Here is a 24,942-nt window from a genome sequence, read left to right as displayed (position 1 = left end):
TTCATACAGGCTGGACTAGACTACACTTCATACAGGCTAGACTAGACTAGAACTTCATACAGGTTGGACTAGACTACACTTCATACAGGCTGCGACTAGACTAGACTTCATACAGGCTGGACTAGACTACACTTCATACAGGCTGGACTAGACTAGACTTCATACAGGCTGGACTAGACTACACTTCATACAGGCTGGACTAGACTACACTTCATACAGGCTGGACTAGACTTCATACAGGCTGGACTAGATGACACTTCATACAGGCTGCGACTAGACTACACTTCATACAGGCTGGACTAGGACTACACTTCATACAGGCTGACTAGACTACACTTCATACAGACTGGACTAGACTACACTGCATACAGGCTGGACTAGACTACACTTCATACAGGCCGGACTAGACTACACTTCATACAGGCTGGACTAGACTACACTTCATACAGGCCGGACTAGACTACACTTCATACAGGCCGGACTAGACTACACTTCATACAGACTGGACTAGACTACACTTCATACAGACTGGACTAGACTACACTTCATACAGGCTGTGTGTCACTCACTCTGCCTGTTCCTCTGTCTCTCCCACAGTGTGGACCATAATGAAGAGTTCTGGGTTAAACCACAGCTGATGAAGAAATGTAAGTGTGTTAGTTTCAAGGAATTAATTTTGGTCTAATCTCTCTCACTCACTCACTCACTCACTCACTCACTCACTCACTCACTCACTCACTCACTCACACACACAAGCTGTACCTACCGAGTGCCGCTAGCAACAAACCTACCGATTCTACTTGTAGAATCACATTGGTCGTCAGTGCCCAACAACTTGACTTTGTGCAAATCAGAGAGCCCATTATCTCTCCTCTAACTTGTCCTCTTGTCTGCAGATGCCTGTGATCTCACACTGGACCCAAACACAGCACACAGAAACCTCTCTCTGTCTGAGGGGAACAGAAGGGTGGAGAGGGTTAAAGAGAAGCAGCCGTATCCTGATCACATAGACAGATTTGAGTTGATTCACCAGGTCCTGTGTGGAGAGGGTCTGACTGGACGCTGTTACTGGGAGGTAGAGTGGAGTGGGTGGGCTGTGATAGCAGTAACATATAAAGGCAACAGAAGAAAAGGAAGGAGTCTTGCCTGTGGGCTTGGAACCAATGACAAGTCCTGGAGTCTGTACTGCACTCAGGATCATTACTATGCCTTCCACAATAATGAAAAGACTCATATATCTGCTCTGCCCTTCATCAACTGTCCTAAACCCCATAGAGACCTGTCCTCCTGCCTCAGAGTAGTAGTGTTTCTTGACTGGCCGGCCGGCACTCTGTCCTTCTACGAGGTCTACTCTGACACAATGACCCATGTGTACACATTCCAGACCATATTCACTGAGCCCCTCTACCCAGGGTTTGGGGTTTGGAATAAGGGCTCCTCAGTGTCCCTGAGCCAGGTAGAGTAACCTCCTGTGTCCTGGAGGAACATCTGGGTCTCCATGGAAACACAGTTACACTCCTGTTCTAACACAACCATGTGACAGGATGGGGTGTTGTTGACAGTGATCATGACTACAGATATGGACATTGTAACAGATAAATGTTGTTGACAGTGATCATGACTACAGATATGGACATTGTAACAGATACATGTTGTTGGCAGTGATCATGACTACAGATATGGACATTGTAACAGATACATGTTGTTGGCAGTGATCATGACTACAGATATGGACATTGTAACAGATAAATGTTGTTGACAGTGACCATGACTTCAGATATGGACATTGTAACAGATAAATGTTGTTGACAGTGATCATGACTTCAGATATGGACATTGTAACAGATAAATGTTGTTGACAGTGATCATGACTTCAGATATGGACATTGTAACAGATAAATGTTGTTGACAGTGATCATGACTACAGATATGGACATTGTAACAGATAAATGTTGTTGACAGTGACCATGACTTCAGATATGGACATTGTAACAGATAAATGTTGTTGACAGTGACCATGACTTCAGATATGGACATTGTAACAGATAAATGTTGTTGACAGTGATCATGACTTCAGATATGGACATTGTAACAGATAAATGTTGTTGACAGTGACCATGACTTCAGATATGGACATTGTAACAGATACATGTTGTTGGCAGTGATCATGACTACAGATATGGACATTGTAACAGATAAATGTTGTTGACAGTGATCATAATCACACTGAGGTCGTGAGGAGATGAATGATGATATTCCTGTGACTGTATTTTCTGTTCTGTGTTGTAGGCCGCCGGAAAACACCTTCAACTTGAACTGTAGTAGTTGAACATTTTAGTTTTTTGTAAAGAAAGTGATTGTGGTTGATCAAATCTATGGTTAGTAAATATTACTGTGTGTGTTAAATAATCCCATTGTGGCCGTGGGGAGATTCCTGATTATATTCCTGTACCTGTACTCCCTTCTCTGTTCTGTTAGAGGGTTGTACCGGAAAAGGCCTTTACCTTTGAATTGGAGACATTATTCTCCTTACATCAGTGATCCACTTGGAGAATATATATATATATATATATATATATATATATATATATATATATATATATATATATATATATATATATATATATATATATATATATACATGGTTTCCAAATATTACTGTTTGTGAAAATAAAGCAAGGCTATATAACAATGCTTTATAATACATTTGTAAATGTCAGTAAACTACTGTATATATAGATCTAGTTATTCACATATGTGTGATTTGTTTTACTTGCTCTAAACACAACACTCCTGTTTCTGTCTGAAGAAACAAGGCAAAGCAACTGTGCTGTTTGTCAGATCAGGAGACATTCAGAAAATCGTTCTCACGAAAACGTCTGTAGCATCCGAAGGGTTTGGCCAGAGCTGTCCAATCCTCTTCCTGGAGATCTACTGTCCTGTAGGTTTTCAGTCCAACCCTCTTCCTGGAGATCTACTGTCCTGTTGGTTTTCAGCCCAACCCTCTTCCTGGAGATCTACCGTCCTGTAGGTTTTCAGTCCAATCCTCTTCCTGGAGATCTACTGTCCTGTAGGTTTTCAGTCCAATCCTCTTCCTGGAGATCTACTGTCCTGTAGGTTTTCAGTCCAACCCTCTTCCTGGAGATCTACTGTCCTGTTGGTTTTCAGTCCAACCCTCTTCCTGGAGATCTACCGTCCTGTAGGTTTTCAGTCCAATCCTCTTCCTGGAGATCTACTGTCCTGTAGGTTTTCAGTCCAACCCTCTTCCTGGAGATCTACTGTCCTGTAGGTTTTCAGTCCAATCCTCTTCCTGGAGATCTACTGTCCTGTAGGTTTTCAGTCCAACCCTCTTCCTGGAGATCTACTGTCCTGTAGGTTTTTCAGTCCAACCCACTTCCTGGAGATCTACCGTCCTGTAGGTTTTCAGTCCAACCCTAATTTAGCATATCTGATTCAGATAGTTAAGGTCTTGTTGAGCAGCTACTAATTAGTAGAAGCAGGTGTGTTAAATTAGGGTTGGACTGAAAACCCACAGGACTGTAACACTTCATTGGCTTTTGATTTCCACCAGAATAACCAGTAAGACACTTCTTAGCTCTTCAACTCCGTGCGCCAGTGCACCAACTGCATGGAGCCTGCAACGCCCTGTCATGTTACTCCAGTCCACATGGGGGCGCCATGGAGCTAGCCTTTAATGCTACCATGCTAACCTAGGCCCCAGGGTAGAGAACCAATGAGGTACTGCACTGCATGGTACATTGCATGGTCCACTGTCTAGGGTGAAGTTAACAATCAGGTTAGGTTAGAATTAGGGAAGGGGAAGCTGATCCTACCAATGGGTAGGTCATAATGAATCAGATTATAGGGACAGATCCTGGATCAGCACTCCTACTTTGAGGTGTTTTGTGGATACGACTCCAGGTCCTGGTCCTTTACAATAAAATAACAACTACACCGTTACTCAAATCAAATGTTCTGTCTTTTATTGTGTAAAAAACAACATTAAAATCACTGGCTGCCATGGCAACATGGTTAATAATGCTCAAAGTACCACTCCCTTCTTAGTTACAATCACAGGTTGCCTCCAAATTCTCCACCCATCTCCCAAAGTGTACACTTTTTGTTATGTTTTATAAAGCATTGGAATGGTGTAGTCATTGGCTGGAGGGAGTTTCAACCATTAAACCCATGACAGAGTATGCAAAGCAAGTATACACTCGGGGGGGGGGGGGAGGGTGGAGGATTGGGACGTAGCGAAAGCTGTAGGATCAACGGTAAACTAGGTTCTCTGTAAACTGTTTCTGTCCCCTATACCACAACTGAAGTTAGATACACACACACACACACACACACACACACCTGTTCATCTAGATATCAGCATAGAATCTTACTGGCACATAAAACTCAGTAACAGCAAAAAAAGGTGATTGTGGGTAGCCAACAGGTCACAAAGACATGGACCAATGAGAGGAGAAGAAGGACATTAGGGGTTGGGTGGGGCTTGTTCTAGTAAAATAGGAGGATCCATAGAAATTCAATTACTAGAGAGATTTAAACCCAACGTGCACTTTTGAGCGGATCACATCCTTGATGCATTGTGGGTAAATGATGACTGACTGACTCAGGGGCAGACTTGGACCATAAATCAGCTCTGGAATTTCTAACACACGGACCCATTTTTTTCCATGACGCACGCATTATTAGATATAGAGAATTATCATTTTGTAGAAATTATATAATATATATATTCTATAATTTTTTACAAAATGCTAATTGAGACAGGGCCACTGGGCTAAAAATGGACCAGCCCATCTGGTATTTGCCCGAAATGCCAGTCCGCCCCTGGACCCACTGATCTACAAACGATGAGTCTCTCATTCTAGTGATTCTATTTCTATGGGATGATCCAAAACAAAAAATGAATGAACATGAAGTCTCTCAGAGTATGAGGGCTGATCTAGGATCAGTTTGGCCCTTTAGATCATAATGAATCAGATTACATGGACAGATTGGCACCTGATCCTAGATCAGCACTCCAACTCTTGGGACACTTTGTGGATTACGGTCCAAGAGCTGCGTTCAATAAGCACAAAGAGGGCGGAAAAAATGTTTTCCGTGAACGCAAAAGTGAACATTCTCATTGGACAAATTGAGGCAGGACCTCCGTCCCTTCTAACTGTTGTCTAGTTCTGTGTCTAATGAACACCGGGAGTAAAAGGCACTGTGTTGAGCCCAGACGGCAGAGCTGTACGGAAGTGTCCCAAATAGCACCCTATTCCCTAGATAGTGCACTACTAGGCGCGGCTGGTAGCCTAGTGGTTAGAGCGTTGGGCCAGTAACCGAAAGGTTGCTGGATCGAATCCCCGAGCTGACGAGGTAAACATCTGTCGTTCTGCCCCTGGGTAAATCTTAACTGGCCTAGTTAAATAAAGGTTCAATTAAAACATGTAATTTAAAACTTCTGACCAGAGATAGGTTCTAGATAGGGAATAGGGTGCAATTCGTGATACACGATATTTACTCTTCTGCATCCTCCTCTGCTTCCTCGTCTTCTCTTCCCACCTTAACTCTGATTGGCTGTGAGGTGGCGGAGTGGGCGTGTCTTTATGTACAGACACGCCTCTTATCGTCAAACAGTCTGCGGACGGTATAGACCTGAGAGAGGAGGAACGGACAGTTAGACACTGAGAATGTTACCCGAGTGACTGATTACACTAGTATAGTGTGTCTATAACTAGTATAGTGTGTCTATACTAGTGTGTCTAACTAGTATAGTGTGTCTATAACTAGTGTGTCTATAACTAGTGTGTCTATAACTAGTGTCTACAGGTTGTCCTAGTGTGTGTGTGTGTGTGTGAAATCTGTGCGAGTGCGACCCCCATCATAACTACAGACCTGCCAACCTTGAATCATTTTAATGAGAACCACTTGCGGTGACGGCACCCCCGGCCCACACGACGACGCGCGACCCCCACACTGCTCAAATCAAACGCACCTTTCAGCCCAATACTGATGTTGGCAGAAGACCCCCACACTGCTCAAATCAAACGCACCTTTCAGCCCAATACTGATGTTGGCAGAAGACCCCCACACTGCTCAAATCAAACGCACCTTTTAGCCCAATAATGGTGTTGGCAGAAGACCCCCACACTGCTCAAATCAAACGCACCTTTCAGCCCAATACTGATGTTGGCAGAAGACCCCCACACTGCTCAAATCAAACGCACCTTTTAGCCCAATAATTGTGTTGGCAGAAGACCCCCACACTGCTCAAATCAAACGCACCTTTTAGCCCAATAATTGTGTTGGCAGAAGACCCCCACACTGCTCAAATCAAACGCACCTTTTAACCCAATAATGGTGTTGGCAGAAGACCCCCACACTGCTCAAATCAAACGCACCTTTTAGCCCAATAATGGTGTTGGCAGAAGACCCCCACACTGCTCAAATCAAACGCACCTTTTAGCCCAATACTGGTGTTGGCAGAACACCCCCACACTGCTCAAATCAAACGCACCTTTTACCCCAATACTGGTGTTGGCAGAAGACCCCCACACTGCTCAAATCAAACGCACCTTTTAGCCCAATACTGGTGTTGGCAGAAGACCCCCACACTGCTCAAATCAAACGCACCTTTTAGCCCAATACTGGTGTTGGCAGAAGACCCCCACACTGCTCAAATCAAACGCACTTTTTAGCCCAATAATGACGTTTGCAGAAGACCCTCTATAGGAATGGTAGACTATAGACCCATCTTTATTCAAAGACTCAATCATGGACACACTTACTGACAGTTGTGGCTGCTTCGATTGATGTATTGTTGTCTCTACCTTCTTTCCCTTTGTGCTGTTGTCTGTGCCAGATAATGTTTGTACCATGTTTTGTTCTCCTACCATGTTGTGCTGCTACCATGTTGTGTTGTTGTCATGTTGTGTTGCTACCATGCTGTGTTGCTACCATGCTGTGTTGTCATGTGTTGCTACCATGCTGTGTTGCTACCATGCTGTGTTGTCATGTGTTGCTACCATGCTGTGTTGCTACCATGCTGTGTTGCTACCATGCTGTGTTGTCATGTTGTGTTGCTACCATGCTGTGTTGTCATGTGTTGCTACCATGCTGTGTTGTCATGTTGTGTTGCTACCATGCTGTGTTGTCATGTTGTGTTGCTACCATGCTGTGTTGTCATGTGTTGCTACCATGCTGTGTTGTCATGTTGTGTTGCTACCATGCTGTGTTGTCATGTTGTGTTGCTACCATGCTGTGTTGTCATGTTGTGTTGCTACCATGCTGTGTTGTCATGTGTTGCTACCATGCTGTGTTGTCATGTTGTGTTGCTACCATGCTGTGTTGTCATGTTGTGTTGCTACCATGCTGTGTTGTCATGTTGTGTTGCTGCCATGCTATGTTGTTGTCTTAGGTGTTTCTTTATGTAGTGTTGTGTTGTCTCTTGTCGTGATGTGTGTTTTGTCCTATATTTTTAGCCCACGTCTCCGCAGGAGGCCTTTTGGTAGGCCGTCATTGTAAATAAGAATCTCTTAATTGACTTGCCTAGTTAAATAAATGACAAATAAAATCAAACTCAACTCTGGACCTCAGAGCCAGTTCCACTGCATTGTTTCATTGTTCCCCTCTAATCAGGGAGGGGTTTAGACCTGGGACACCAGGTGGGTGTAGTTAATGATCAGGGAGGGGTTTAGACCTGGGACTCCAGGTGGGTGTGGTTAATGATCAGGGAGGGGTTTAGACCTGGGACTCCAGGTGGGTGTAGTTAATGATCATGGATGGGTTTAGACCTGGGACTCCAGGTGGGTGTGGTTAATGATCAGGGAGGGGTTTAGACCTGGGACTCCAGGTGGGTGTGGTTAATGATCAGGGAGGGGTTTAGACCTGGGACACCAGGTGGGTGTAGTTAATGATCAGGGACGGGTTTAGACCTGGGACTCCAGGTGGGTGTAGTTAATGATCAGGGAGGGGTTTAGACCTGGGACTCCAGGTGGGTGTAGTTAACGACCAGGTGGGTGTAGTTAATGATCAGGGAGGGGTTTAGACCTGGGACACCAGGTGGGTGTAGTTAATGATCAGGTAGAACAGAAACCCAGTCGGCTCCGGACCTCGTAGGGTCAGAGTTGAATACCCCTGCTATTGACGTTATGGGTGCTTGGTAATTGGCTGCTCCTCAGTAGCAAAAATATGTGAAATATATTAAATATGTTTAATATGCCATGTCCGTTTTCAATCACGCAGTGAACTACGGCACCGCTGACCCACGGCACCGCTGACCCACGGCACCACCGACCCACGGCACCGCCGACCCCCCGCACCGCCGACCCACCGCACCGCCGACCCACCGCACCGCCGACCCACCGCACCGCCGACCCACGGCACCTCTGACCCACGGCACCTCTGACCCACGGCACCTCTGACCCACGGCACCTCTGACCCACCGCACCTCTGACCCACGGCACCGCCGACCCACCGCACCTCTGACCCACTGACCCACTTGCTAGTTAATGAACTCACGTCTACTACTGTTTCTGAGATCAAGTGGGGAGTTAGAGATTCTTTCCTCGCCTGAGTCCTCTGATTGGCTCAGCTTCAACTTCAAGCGGTTGAATCAAAAACCTCAATGTGCCAACTAGAAGCATCTTTTAGGGTAGTTTTTCATACCAGCATACTTTGACCTGAAATTTCGTGCAGGTTGGCAGGTCTGTAACTAGGAGACTGGTACAGGACCAGAAGGAGACCCACTACAAGTTGTCCTGGTGTGTGGTGTGTTACCTGAGTTAGTGCGACCCCCAGCATTACAATGAGACTGGTACAGGACCAGAAGGAGACCCTCCACAGGTTGTCTTCTAGCAGGTTACGGTCCCTGGCCTCAAACGCTCTCAGTACCGTCTGCATCTGACGACTTCTCTCTAACCGACGGTGTACTGAGTCTATTGACTCCTGGAGGGAGGGGGAGAGGAGGGGGAGAGGAGGGTGGGGGAGAGAGGAGAGGGGGAAGGGAGGTAGGAAGAAGAGAGGGGAGGGTGGGGGAGAGAGGAGAGAGAGGAGGAAGGGACAGGAGAGGGTGATGGTGAAGAGAGGAAGAGGGGGGGGGGGGGTTTGAAAAGAAGGTACTGTGTACGTTCAGATTTTTTCTCTCTTCAGTTACAGTGAATGTGTTGAAGACATGGTCATCCATCCAATAGCCTACTCACCCTAATGTCCTCCAGCTTGTACTCCAATAGGCTCTCAGGCTCTCCAAGCCCCGCCCACTCGTCATCCCCGCCCACGTCGCCCGGCTGTCCCTCGATGATGACCTGCATTTTCACACACACACACACACACACTTTATAGTATCTCTATTTACATTTCATTAAATTAGCAGATGCTTTTATCCAGAGCGACTTACAGTAAATCAAATCAACCAATGAATAAAGATATACTAATACAAATAAACCTCAAAGAAGACCATCTTCTCAGAGAAACGGCTGAAGCTGTTGTCAAAACAGATCTGGTAGTCTCCTTCCTCCGTAGGTTCCACCCTAGAACAAACCAACCAATCAGAGGCGCTGACACAGAGAAAGCAACCAATCAGAGATGTGGGCACAAAGCCAACAGCAAACCAAAAAGAGAGGGAAGGGGAGAGAGCGAGGTCAAAAGACACAGGTTGATCTGAGGTTGAACTGTGACATCACGGAAGAGATGTTGTGTGAGTAGATTGGACCAATGAGAGGCAGCGGTACTGACATGTGGACTCCGTCTGAGCGGCGGAACTCAGAGATGAGCTGGAAACCGTGAGGAGAGAGAACGGTGAAGTCTACATCCATACCTGCACCGGCTATCACCTGGAGAGAGGAACACACACACACACACACACACACACACATTATTAAGGTACTTTTACAACAGCCATAGACATGAGTCACACCGCACGTCAGAGAGCTAGGATATGAAACATGATGTGTGTGATAATGTTACCTGAGTAAAACAGGATGTGTACTCAGTGACGTGAACCCCTCTGAATGGTGCAGGTAGAAATAGAGTAAATAGAGCTGACAGGATCCCCTATTCTCTCTGGCAGATGATAGTTTATGTTCAACACATTTCTATCTGAACATTGTGTACCTACATTCTCCTGAGAAGCCATTGGGGCTCTGGTCACAGGTAGTGCACTACATTGGGGCTCTGGTCACAGGTAGTGCACTACATAGGGGCTCTGGTCACAGGTAGTGCACTACATTGGGGCTCTGGTCACAGGTAGTGCACTACATTGGGGCTCTGGTCACAGGTAGTGCACTACATTGGGGCTCTGGTCACAGGTAGTGCACTACATTGTGGCTCTGGTCACAGGTAGTGCACTACATTGTGGCTCGTCTGCATCTCTATTCCCTATCACACAGGTCTAATCTCTACACCATAGTGGAGGAACTAGGTTCTCTGTAAACTGTTTCTCTGTCGCCTGTATGGCAACTGAAATCAGATGTACACGCTCACTCTCACACCATTACGCCATTACACAAGGAAAACAAAACACAAATATGGCTGTTCTTCTAGATATGTGAGTCTTACTGGCACATAAAACCCATCTACACATGAACAGACTGACGTTACAGGACAAGGCTGTATGTCATAACATTCAGTCCTTCACTAGTGCTGAACACACACACTGCCTGAGAGGGGTTACACATCAACACACACTGCCTGAGAGGGGTTACACATCAACACACACACTGCCTGAGAGGGGTTACACATCAACACACACACTGCCTGAGAGGGGTTACACATCAACACACACACTGCCTGAGAGGGGTTACACATCAACACACACACTGCCTGAGAGGGGTTACACATCAACACACACACACTGCCTGAGAGGGGTTACACATCAACACACACACACTGCCTGAGGGGTTACACATCAACACACACACACTGCCTGAGAGGGGTTACACATCAACACACACACACTGCCTGAGAGGGGTTACACATCAACACACACACTGCCTGAGGGGTTACACATCAACACACACACTGCCTGAGAGGGGTTACACATCAACACACACACACACTGCCTGAGAGGGGTTACACATCAACACACACACACACACACAGAGCCTGAGAGGGGTTACACATCAACACACACACTGCCTGAGAGGGGTTACACATCAACACACACACTGCCTGAGAGGGGTTACACATCAACACACACACACTGCCTGAGAGGGGTTACACATCAACACACACACACTGCCTGAGAGGGGTTACACATCAACACACACACTGCCTGAGAGGGGTTACACATCAACACACACACTGCCTGAGAGGGGTTACACATCAACACACACACTGCCTGAGAGGGGTTACACATCAACACACACACACACAGAGCCTGAGAGGGGTTACACATCAACACACACACTGCCTGAGAGGGGTTACACATCAACACACACACACTGCCTGAGAGGGGTTACACATCAACACACACACACTGCCTGAGAGGGGTTACACATCAACACACACACACTGCCTGAGAGGGGTTACACATCAACACACACACACTGCCTGAGAGGGGTTACACATCAACACACACACACACACACACACACACACAGAGCCTGAGAGGGGTTACACATCAACACACACACTGCCTGAGAGGGGTTACACATCAACACACACACACTGCCTGAGAGGGGTTACACATCAACACACACACTGCCTGAGAGGGGTTACAAATCAACACACACACTGCCTGAGAGGGGTTACACATCAACACACACACACTGTCTGAGAGGGGTTACACATCAACACACACACTGCCTGAGAGGGGTTACACATCAACACACACACACTGCCTGAGAGGGGTTACACATCAACACACACACTGCCTAAGAGGGGTTACACATCAACACACACACTGCCTAAGAGGGGTTACACATCAACACACACACTGCCTGAGAGGGGTTACACATCAACACACACACACACACACTGCCTGAGAGGGATTACACATCAACACACACACACTGCCTGAGAGGGGTTACACATCAACACACACACACTGCCTGAGAGGGGTTACACATCAACACACACACTGTCTGAGAGGGGTTACACATCAACACACACACACACACTGCCTGAGAGGGGTTACACATCAACACACACTGCCTGAGAGGGGTTACACATCAACACACACACACTGTCTGAGAGGGGTTACACATCAACACACACACACTGCCTGAGAGGGGTTACACATCAACACACACACTGCCTGAGAGGGGTTACACATCAACACACACACACTGCCTGAGAGGGGTTACACATCAACACACACACACTGCCTGAGAGGGGTTACACATCAACACACACACACTGCCTGAGAGGGGTTACACATCAACACACACACACTGCCTGAGAGGGGTTACACATCAACACACACACACTGCCTGAGAGGGGTTACACATCAACACACACACACTGCCTGAGAGGGGTTACACATCAACACACACACTGCCTGAGAGGGGTTACACATCAACACACACACTGCCTGAGAGGGGTTACACATCAACACACACACTGCCTGAGAGGGGTTACACATCAACACACACACTGCCTGAGAGGGGTTACACATCAACACACACACAGCCTGAGAGGGGTTACACATCAACACACACACACACACACACACTGCCTGAGAGGGGTTACACATCAACACACACACACACACACTGCCTGAGAGGGATTACACATCAACACACACACACTGCCTGAGAGGGGTTACACATCAACACACACACACTGCCTGAGAGGGGTTACACATCAACACACACACTGTCTGAGAGGGGTTACACATCAACACACACACACACACTGCCTGAGAGGGGTTACACATCAACACACACTGCCTGAGAGGGGTTACACATCAACACACACACACTGTCTGAGAGGGGTTACACATCAACACACACACACTGCCTGAGAGGGGTTACACATCAACACACACACTGCCTGATAGGGGTTACACAACACACACACACTGCCTGAGAGGGGTTACACATCAACACACACACACTGCCTGAGAGGGGTTACACATCAACACACACACACTGCCTGAGAGGGGTTACACATCAACACACACACTGCCTGAGAGGGGTTACACATCAACACACACACACTGCCTGAGAGGGGTTACACATCAACACACACACACTGCCTGAGAGGGGTTACACATCAACACACACACACTGCCTGAGAGGGGTTACACATCAACACACACACACTGCCTGAGAGGGGTTACACATCAACACACACACTGCCTGAGAGGGGTTACACATCAACACACACACACACACACACTGCCTGAGAGGGGTTACACAACACACACACACACACACTGCCTGAGAGGGGTTACACATCAACACACACTGCCTGAGAGGGGTTACACATCAACACACACACAGCCTGAGAGGGGTTACACATCAACACACACACACTGCCTGAGAGGGGTTACACATCAACACACACACTGCCTGAGAGGGGTTACACATCAACACACACACAGCCTGAGAGGGGTTACACATCAACACACACACACACAGCCTGAGAGGGGTTACACAACACACACACTGCCTGAGAGGGGTTACACATCAACACACACACTGCCTGAGAGGGGTTACACATCAACACACACACAGCCTGAGAGGGGTTACACATCAACACACACACTGCCTGAGAGGGGTTACACATCAACACACACACACAGCCTGAGAGGGGTTACACCAACACACACACTGCCTGAGAGGGGTTACACATCAACACACACACACACACACTGCCTGAGAGGGGTTACACAACACACACACACACACACTGCCTGAGAGGGGTTACACATCAACACACACACACTGCCTGAGAGGGGTTACACATCAACACACACACAGCCTGAGAGGGGTTACACATCAACACACACACACACACAGCCTGAGAGGGGTTACACATCAACACACACACTGCCTGAGAGGGGTTACACATCAACACACACACAGCCTGAGAGGGGTTACACATCAACACACACACACAGCCTGAGAGGGGTTACACATCAACACACACACACAGCCTGAGAGGGGTTACACATCAACACACACACACACACAGCCTGAGAGGGGTTACACATCAACACACACACACTGCCTGAGAGGGGTTACACATCAACACACACACAGCCTGAGAGGGGTTACACATCAACACACACACACACACAGCCTGAGAGGGGTTACACATCAACACACACACAGCCTGAGAGGGGTTACACATCAACACACACACAGCCTGAGAGGGGTTACACATCAACACACACACTGCCTGAGAGGGGTTACACATCAACACACACACACACACAGCCTGAGAGGGGTTACACATCAACACACACACACACACAGCCTGAGAGGGGTTACACATCAACACACACACACACACAGCCTGAGAGGGGTTACACATCAACACACACACACTGCCTGAGAGGGGTTACACATCAACACACACACACTGCCTGAGAGGGGTTACACATCAACACACACACACTGCCTGAGAGGGGTTACACATCAACACACACACTGCCTGAGAGGGGTTACACATCAACACACACACACACACTGCCTGAGAGGGGTTACACATCAACACACACACACACACTGCCTGAGAGGGGTTACACATCAACACACACACACACACTGCCTGAGAGGGGTTACACATCAACACACACACACACACTGCCTGAGAGGGGTTACACATCCACACACACACTGCCTGAGAGGGGTTACACATCAACACACACACACACACTGCCTGAGAGGGGTTACACATCAACACAAACACACAGCCTGAGAGGGGTTACACATCAACACACACACACTGTCTGAGAGGGGTTACACATCAACACACACACACTGCCTGAGAGGGGTTACACATCAACACACACACACTGCCTGAGAGGGGTTACACATCAACACACACACACTGCCTGAGAGGGGTTACACATCAACACACACACACTGCCTGAGAGGGGTTACACATCAAAACACACACTGCCTGAGAGGGGTTACACATCAACACACACACTGCCTGAGAGGGGTTACACATCAACACACACACTGCCTGAGAGGGGTTACACATCAACACACACACACACACTGCCTGAGAGGGGTTACACATCAACACACACACACTGCCTGAGAGGGGTGACACATCAACACACACACACTGCCTGAGAGGGGTTACACATCAAAACACACACACACACACTGCCTGAGAGGGGTTACACATCAACACACACACACTGCCTGAGAGGGGTTACACATCAAAACACACCACACACTGCCTGAGAGGGGTTACACATCAACACACACACACTGCCTGAGAGGGGTTACACATCAACACACACACACACTGCCTGAGAGGGGTTACACATCAACACACACAGCCTGAGAGGGGTTACACATCAACACACACACACACACTGCCTGAGAGGGGTTACACATCAACACACACACACACACAGCCTGAGAGGGGTTACACATCAACACACACACACTGCCTGAGAGGGGTTACACATCAACACACACACACTGCCTGAGAGGGGTTACACATCAACACACACACACTGCCTGAGAGGGGTTACACATCAACACACACACACTGCCTGAGAGGGGTTACACATCAACACACACACTGCCTGAGAGGGGTTACACATCAACACACACACACACACTGCCTGAGAGGGGTTACACATCAACACACACACACACACTGCCTGAGAGGGGTTACACATCAACACACACACACACACTGCCTGAGAGGGGTTACACATCAACACACACACACACACTGCCTGAGAGGGGTTACACATCCACACACACACTGCCTGAGAGGGGTTACACATCAACACACACACACACACTGCCTGAGAGGGGTTACACATCAACACAAACACACAGCCTGAGAGGGGTTACACATCAACACACACACACTGTCTGAGAGGGGTTACACATCAACACACACACACTGCCTGAGAGGGGTTACACATCAACACACACACACTGCCTGAGAGGGGTTACACATCAACACACACACACTGCCTGAGAGGGGTTACACATCAACACACACACACTGCCTGAGAGGGGTTACACATCAAAACACACACTGCCTGAGAGGGGTTACACATCAACACACACACTGCCTGAGAGGGGTTACACATCAACACACACACTGCCTGAGAGGGGTTACACATCAACACACACACACACACTGCCTGAGAGGGGTTACACATCAACACACACACACTGCCTGAGAGGGGTCACACATCAACACACACACACTGCCTGAGAGGGGTTACACATCAAAACACACACACACACACTGCCTGAGAGGGGTTACACATCAACACACACACACTGCCTGAGAGGGGTTACACATCAAAACACACACACACTGCCTGAGAGGGGTTACACATCAACACACACACTGCCTGAGAGGGGTTACACATCAACACACACACACACTGCCTGAGAGGGGTTACACATCAACACACACAGCCTGAGAGGGGTTACACATCAACACACACACACACACTGCCTGAGAGGGGTTACACATCAACACACACACACACACTGCCTGAGAGGGGTTACACATCAACACACACACACATACTGCCTGAGAGGGGTTACACATCAACACACACACACACACACTGCCTGAGGGGTTACACATCAACACACACACAGCCTGAGAGGGGTTACACATCAACACACACACACTGCCTGAGAGGGGTTACACATCAACACACACACTGCCTGAGAGGGGTTACACATCAACACACACACTGCCTGAGAGGGGTTACACATCAACACACACACACTGCCTGAGAGGGGTTACACATCAACACACACACACTGCCTGAGAGGGGTTACACATCAACACACACACACTGCCTGAGAGGGGTTACACATCAACACACACACACTGCCTGAGAGGGGTCACACATCAACACACACACACTGCCTGAGAGGGGTCACACATCAAAACACACACACACACTGCCTGAGAGGGGTTACACATCAACACACACACACTGCCTGAGAGGGGTCACACATCAACACACACACACTGCCTGAGAGGGGTTACACATCAAAACACACACACACACACACTGCCTGAGAGGGGTTACACATCAACACACACACACTGCCTGAGAGGGGTTACACATCAACACACACACTGCCTGAGAGGGGTTACACATCAACACACACACTGCCTGAGAGGGGTTACACATCAACACACACACACTGCCTGAGAGGGGTTACACATCAACACACACACACTGCCTGAGAGGGGTTACACATCAACACACACACACACTGCCTGAGAGGGGTTACACATCAACACACACACACACAGCCTGAGAGGGGTTACACATCAACACACACACACACTGCCTGAGAGGGGTTACACATCAACACACACACACACACTGCCTGAGAGGGGTTACACATCAACACACACACACACTGCCTGAGAGGGGTTACACATCAACACACACAGCCTGAGAGGGGTTACACATCAACACACACACACACACTGCCTGAGAGGGGTTACACATCAACACACACACACACACTGCCTGAGAGGGGTTACACATCAACACACACACACTGCCTTCGAGGGGTCACACATCAACACACACACACTGCCTGAGAGGGGTTACACATCAAAACACACACACACACTGCCTGAGAGGGGTTACACATCAACACACACACACTGCCTGAGAGGGGTTACACATCAAAACACACACACACTGCCTGAGAGGGGTTACACATCAACACACACACACAGAGCCTGAGAGGGGTTACACATCAACACACACACTGCCTGAGAGGGGTTACACATCAACACACACACACTGCCTGAGAGGGGTTACACATCAACACACACACACACACTGCCTGAGAGGGGTTACACATCAACACACACACACACACTGCCTGAGAGGGGTTACACATCAACACACACACACTGCCTGAGAGGGGTTACACATCAACACACACACACACTGCCTGAGAGGGGTTACCTGAGAGGGGTTACACATCAACACACACACACACTGCCTGAGAGGGGTTACACATCAACACACACACACACTGCCTGAGAGGGGTTACACATCAACACACACACACACTGCCTGAGAGGGGTTACACATCAACACACACACACTGCCTGAGAGGGGTTACACATCAAAACACACACACTGCCTGAGAGGGGTTACACATCAAAACACACACACTGCCTGAGAGGGGTTACACATCAACACACACACACTGCCTGAGAGGGGTTACACATCAAAACACACACACACTGCCTGAGAGGGGTTACACATCAACACACACACACTGCCTGAGAGGGGTTACACATCAACACACACACACTGCCTGAGAGGGGTTACACATCAACACACACACACACTGCCTGAGAGGGGTTACACATCAACACACACACACACTGCCTGAGAGGGGTTACACATCAACACACACACACACTGCCTGAGAGGGGTTACACATCAACACACACACACACACACACTGCCTGAGAGGGGTTACACATCAACACACACACACACTGCCTGAGAGGGGTTACACATCAACACACACAGCCTGAGAGGGGTTACACATCAACACACACACACACACACTGCCTGAGAGGGGTTACACATCAACACACACACACACTGCCTGAGAGGGGTTACACATCAACACACACACACTGCCTGAGAGGGGTTACACATCAACACACACACACACTGCCTGAGAGGGGTTACACATCAACACACACACACACACACACACAGCCTGAGAGGGGTTACACATCAACACACACACACACACACTGCCTGAGAGGGGTTACACATCAACACACACACACACACACTGCCTGAGAGGGGTTACACATCAACACACACACACACTGCCTGAGAGGGGTTACACATCAACACACACAGCCTGAGAGGGGTTACACATCAACACACACACACACACACACTGCCTGAGAGGGGTTACACATCAACACACACACACACTGCCTGAGAGGGGTTACACATCAACACACACACACTGCCTGAGAGGGGTTACACATCAACACACACACACTGCCTGAGAGGGGTTACACATCAACACACACACACTGCCTGAGAGGGGTTACACATCAACACACACACACTGCCAGAGGGGTTACACATCAACACACACACACTGCCTGAGAGGGGTTACACATCAAAACACACACACACACTGCCTGAGAGGGGTTACACATCAACACACACACTGCCTGAGAGGGGTTACACATCAACACACACACACACACACTGCCTGAGAGGGGTTACACATCAAAACACACACACACTGCCTGAGAGGGGTTACACATCAACACACACACACACACTGCCTGAGAGGGGTTACACATCAACACACACACACACTGCCTGAGAGGGGTTACACATCAACACACACAGCCTGAGAGGGGTTACACATCAACACACACACACACACACTGCCTGAGAGGGGTTACACATCAACACACACACACACACTGCCTGAGAGGGGTTACACATCAACACACACACACTGCCTGAGAGGGGTTACACATCAACACACACACACTGCCTGAGAGGGGTTACACATCAAAACACACACACACACTGCCTGAGAGGGGTTACACATCAACACACACACACTGCCTGAGAGGGGTTACACATCAAAACACACACACACTGCCTGAGAGGGGTTACACATCAACACACACACACACACACAGAGCCTGAGAGGGGTTACACATCAACACACACACTGCCTGAGAGGGGTTACACATCAACACACACACACTGCCTGAGAGGGGTTACACATCAAAACACACACACACACTGCCTGAGAGGGGTTACACATCAACACACACACACACTGCCTGAGAGGGGTTACACATCAACACACACACACACTGCCTGAGAGGGGTTACACATCAACACACACACACTGCCTGAGAGGGGTTACACATCAACACACACACACTGCCTGAGAGGGGTTACACATCAAAACACACACACACTGCCTGAGAGGGGTTACACATCAACACACACACACTGCCTGAGAGGGGTTACACATCAAAACACACACACACTGCCTGAGAGGGGTTACACATCAACACACACACACTGCCTGAGAGGGGTTACACATCAACACACACACACTGCCTGAGAGGGGTTACACATCAACACACACACACTGCCTGAGAGGGGTTACACATCAACACACACACACACTGCCTGAGAGGGGTTACACATCAACACACACACACACTGCCTGAGAGGGGTTACACATCAACAACAAACACACACACACTGCCTGAGAGGGGTTACACATCAACACACACAGCCTGAGAGGGGTTACACATCAACACACACACACACACACTGCCTGAGAGGGGTTACACATCAACACACACACACACACACTGCCTGAGAGGGGTTACACATCAACACACACACACACTGCCTGAGAGGGGTTACACATCAACACACACACACACTGCCTGAGAGGGGTTACACATCAACACACACACACTGCCTGAGAGGGGTTACACATCAACACACACACACACTGCCTGAGAGGGGTTACACATCAACACACACACACACAGCCTGAGAGGGGTTACACATCAACACACACACACACACACACTGCCTGAGAGGGGTTACACATCAACACACACACAGCCTGAGAGGGGTTACACATCAACACACACACTGCCTGAGAGGGGTTACACATCAACACACACACTGCCTGAGAGGGGTTACACATCAACACACACACACACACACAGAGCCTGAGAGGGGTTACACATCAACACACACACACTGCCTGAGAGGGGTTACACATCAACACACACACACTGCCTGAGAGGGGTTACACATCAACACACACACACTGCCTGAGAGGGGTTACACATCAACACACACACACTGCCTGAGAGGGGTTACACATCAAAACACACACACACACTGCCTGAGAGGGGTTACACATCAACACACACACTGCCTGAGAGGGGTTACACATCAACACACACACACACACACTGCCTGAGAGGGGTTACACATCAAAACACACACACACTGCCTGAGAGGGGTTACACATCAACACACACACACTTGAGTTGAAACGGTTGCAAGCTGTCTGTAAACTCCACTACAGGGACTCTCCCACTGAACAAACAGACTAGAGCTGCCTGCGTCCCAATAATCTCTACTCCTCTGAAGTGTGCACTTACACAGGTCTCTAGTCTTGGAGCTACCCTGAAGACTGGGGGGCCACTGTTTCTGCTCTTTAGCCAACATGCTTGACAATGGAGTAGGCAAAAGCACAAACAGATCTGGGATCAGGCTAGCTACCCTACCCTCTGTGGATGGACTGGGACAGATAGGCTAACCAGCCTATAGAACAAAGACACATATTGATAGATATGACCTAATTGAGAGAGTTGTTAGAGCAGTTTGTGTCAAGATGTAGGTGAAGTGGGAGAATTAAGCAATAAGGCCCAAGGAGATGTGGTATATGGCCAATATACCACGGCTAAGGGCTGTTCTTAGGCACGACGCATCGCGGAGTGCCTGGACACAGCCCTTATCTACCCCACCCTCTGTTGCCTTATTGCTATTATAAACTGGTTACCAACGTAATTAGAACAGCAAAAATATATATATTTGGCCATACCCATGGTATACGGTCTGATATACCACGGTTGTCTGCCAATCAGCATTCAGGTCTCGAACCACCCAGTTTATAATGATGTATTTGTAACACTTACACTGGCTAAATCTCTGTAGAGTGGAAGAAGAGAGATGGAGAGAGAGACATTCATAAAACAGTATTTAACGAGAAAATGTACCCCTCTCAGGAGTTAACCCACTGTTCCCCGGGCGCCGAAGACGTGGAGGTCAATTAAGGCAGCCCCCCCCCCCCCCCGCACCACTCTGATTCAGAGGGTTTGGGTTAAATGCAGATGACACATTTCAGTTGTACAACTGACTAGGTATCCCCCTTTCCCTTTCCTTTCTCCCACCTCTAGGGGGGAAGATACAATTTGGTTATAGCTATATGGTTCACCTGCATCATAGTTCGGTTATAGATGGGGATAGGGGGGAAACCACTGCAAAACAGCAGCGTTGCTTGTACGACTTCAATTAGCCTATCTCATGCGTAGCCTGGGTCAAGTGTCCTACACAGCATAAATGCTTAAGTGCACAACCAGATAGCTTGCTGCTGTGGCTATCTCCTTAACTAGCGAGCTAGATAACGTTATCTGGCGCGACTAGCTTGCTACTGTAGTTAGCCATCTCGGGAGGCGAACTGAGAATAGCATCATTGTCACAGCTAGCCTTTCTGGGACTGTATCGTGTTTACATTAGCTAACGTTACAAGCCTGCTACTTCTGTGTTGCGATCTTTTGTTGCTCGCCAATGCACACACTGGACAGCTAACCAACTAGTTCGTTTACCTGATACTCCACTTCCATGGTAACGTTCTTCGCAGCCGTTTGGAAAAAGCATTCGGTTCTTCCGGCTGGTAAGATAAACGTGAATTCGCTGTCTTGGCTATGGCCGAAAGCACGAATCGTTTCAAGACATGTCGCTACAACTAACGCAATGAAAACACATGTTGTGCTGCCTCGCCCTGCTTTCCGAAGTGTGTCCATGACGATTAATTAATTTGCGTCCTCAATGTGCTGAAATATGATAGCTAGCTACGTTATCATCCTGGCTAGCTAACTTCCAATAGCATGTTTCTATCTTCCGCAACATCTGTTGAACTTTTCCGATCAGACGATTGGCTAGAATATCCGTATGACTGAGTCACTGCGGGACCAATCGTTGAGGTGGAATCCTTGCTGGGGACGTTCATTTTTTTCCCGTTCTAAATAAGTTATGAACTAAGTTTTGTGCCTCTACTCCCAAAAAGCGCAAAAAATGTGTACCATGTCATTTAATATATTTACAGATGTTTTTTAAATTTCTCCTCGATTTAGGACAGACACTTCAAAACCATGTTTATTATTATTTATTGTTTGACTGTCCTTTTTGCCACTTATGAATGTGTTTGTTATTCACTGCGTTTCTATGGGCTTTCGTAGTAAAGGCCAAAATCAATATTTTATCAAATCATTTTTTTATAATTTTTTATATAACTAAAGGGGTTCTAAAATTTGAAATCAAAAAGCTAAATGATACATAAAATGACCATCTTAAAACAATTCCATATGTCAAATTAACAACCCCCCCTTCCCAAACGTTTTAGACTCTAAAGAATTATACACTAAATTGTAAATGTGTACATTCATGAGTTGAAATAAGTTGTACACATAAGCTAAGTTGTAGCCTAATGAACACGGACAGAAGCCCTTCTTTGCTCTTCATTTGAAAAGCCTATATTAAAACTATTTTTGTTAAAAATAGATTGTGATGTTGTAAACAGAGTTTGCTAACATACTCCAATAATAACGCTGGCCTATTTAAATGAGATAACTTATCAGTGGAAACATTTGAATGGCTGCTGCTGTAGATTGCAGAAAATCCACGTCATTTGTGGCTTCTCACTGGGCACACTGTCATTTCAATGAAATTACGTTGAACCAACGAGAAATATACATTGAATTGACTTCTGTTCCCAGTGGGTTCTGACTCATTCTGAGACGGTAAGGGCCTGTCCCAAATGCAACCCTATTCCCTATATTGTGCACTACGTTTGACCAGGCCCAATAGTCAAAAGTAGTCAACTGCGTGTAAGAAATAGGGTGCTATTTTGGGAATTAACCAAAATATCAGCAAGTCTCAGCAACTTTGACAAGGACAGAGAGAGTTCTAGTAACTAGTAATGGAACGGAGCCTGTCCTAGTTCTAGTAGCTAGTAATGGAACGGAGCCTGTCTTAGTTCTAGTAGCTAGTAATGGAACGGAGCCTGTCTTAGTTCTAGTAGCTAGTAATGGAACGGAGCCTGTCCTAGTTCTAGTAACTAGTAATGGAACGGAGCCTGTCCTAGTTCTAGTAACTAGTAATGGAACGGAGCCTGTCCTAGTTCTAGTAGCTAGTAATGGAACGGAGCCTGTCCTAGTTCTAGTAGCTAGTAATGGAACGGAGCCTGTCCTAGTTCTAGTAGCTAGTAATGGAACGGAGCCTGTCCTAGTTCTAGTAGCTAGTAATGGAACGGAGCCTGTCCTAGTTCTAGTAGCTTGTAATGGAACGGAGCCTGTCCTAGTTCTAGTAGCTAGTAATGGAACGGAGCCTGTCCTAGTTCTAGTAGCTAGTAATGGAACGGAGCCTGTCCTAGTTCTAGTAGCTAGTAATGGTCCAGAACCTGTCCTAGTTCTAGTAGCTAGTAATGGAACGGAGCCTGTCCTAGTTCTAGTAGCTAGTAATGGAACGGAGCCTGTCCTAGTTCTAGTAACTAGTAATGGAACAGAGCCTGTCCTAGTTCTAGTAGCTAGTAATGGAACGGAGCCTGTCTTAGTTCTAGTAGCTAGTAATGGAACAGAGCCTGTCCTAGTTCTAGTAGCTAGTAATGGAACGGAGCCTGTCTTAGTTCTAGTAGCTAGTAATGGAACGGAGCCTGTCCTAGTTCTAGTAGCTAGTAATGGAACGGAGCCTGTCCTAGTTCTATTACTGTAATGGAACGGAGCCTGTCCTAGTTCTAGTAGCTAGTAATGGAACGGAGCCTGTCCTAGTTCTAGTAGCTAGTAATGGAACGGAGCCTGTCCTAGTTCTAGTAGCTAGTAATGGAACGGAGCCTGTCCTAGTTCTAGTAGCTAGTAATGGAACGGAGCCTGTCCTAGTTCTAGTAGCTAGTAATGGAACGGAGCCTGTCCTAGTTC

At 47.7% G+C, this 24,942-nt stretch overlaps 2 protein-coding genes and 1 long non-coding RNA gene across 3 annotated transcripts in view; 1 reads left to right on the top strand and 2 right to left on the bottom strand.

Moving 5' to 3' along the window:
* Positions 1–597: 597 nt before the first annotated feature.
* Positions 598–1,465, top strand: LOC120036599 (stonustoxin subunit beta-like; the record flags this gene model as incomplete). Its single annotated transcript, XM_038982979.1, has 2 exons — positions 598–647; positions 897–1,465. Coding segments are annotated over 2 exons (619 nt in total), but the record flags the coding sequence as incomplete, so codon positions are not given.
* A 2,496-nt stretch (positions 1,466–3,961) lies between these two features.
* Positions 3,962–22,894, bottom strand: LOC120036600 (transmembrane emp24 domain-containing protein 1-like). The gene is made up of 6 exons (XM_038982980.1): positions 22,576–22,894; positions 9,733–9,830; positions 9,443–9,527; positions 9,201–9,302; positions 8,779–8,946; positions 3,962–5,655 (listed from the first exon to the last, which is right to left on the bottom strand). Exons 1-6 carry the CDS (start codon positions 22,771–22,773, stop codon positions 5,605–5,607), a joined length of 702 nt encoding a protein of 233 aa, XP_038838908.1. The 5' UTR covers positions 22,774–22,894; the 3' UTR covers positions 3,962–5,604.
* LOC120036601 overlaps positions 3,962–24,942 on the bottom strand; it is a 23,019-nt gene continuing 2,038 nt past the window's right edge. The window contains exon 2 of the long non-coding RNA XR_005474581.1: positions 3,962–4,359. This is a non-coding gene — a long non-coding RNA (uncharacterized LOC120036601). The remainder of the gene's footprint in view (positions 4,360–24,942) is intronic.

This window comes from Salvelinus namaycush, unplaced genomic scaffold, assembly GCF_016432855.1.
Source record: "Salvelinus namaycush isolate Seneca unplaced genomic scaffold, SaNama_1.0 Scaffold1381, whole genome shotgun sequence".
NCBI classification, from domain to species: domain Eukaryota; kingdom Metazoa; phylum Chordata; class Actinopteri; order Salmoniformes; family Salmonidae; genus Salvelinus; species Salvelinus namaycush.
The sequence above is the reverse complement of the archived record's forward strand: the minus strand, read 5'-3'. Positions and strand labels throughout refer to the sequence as shown.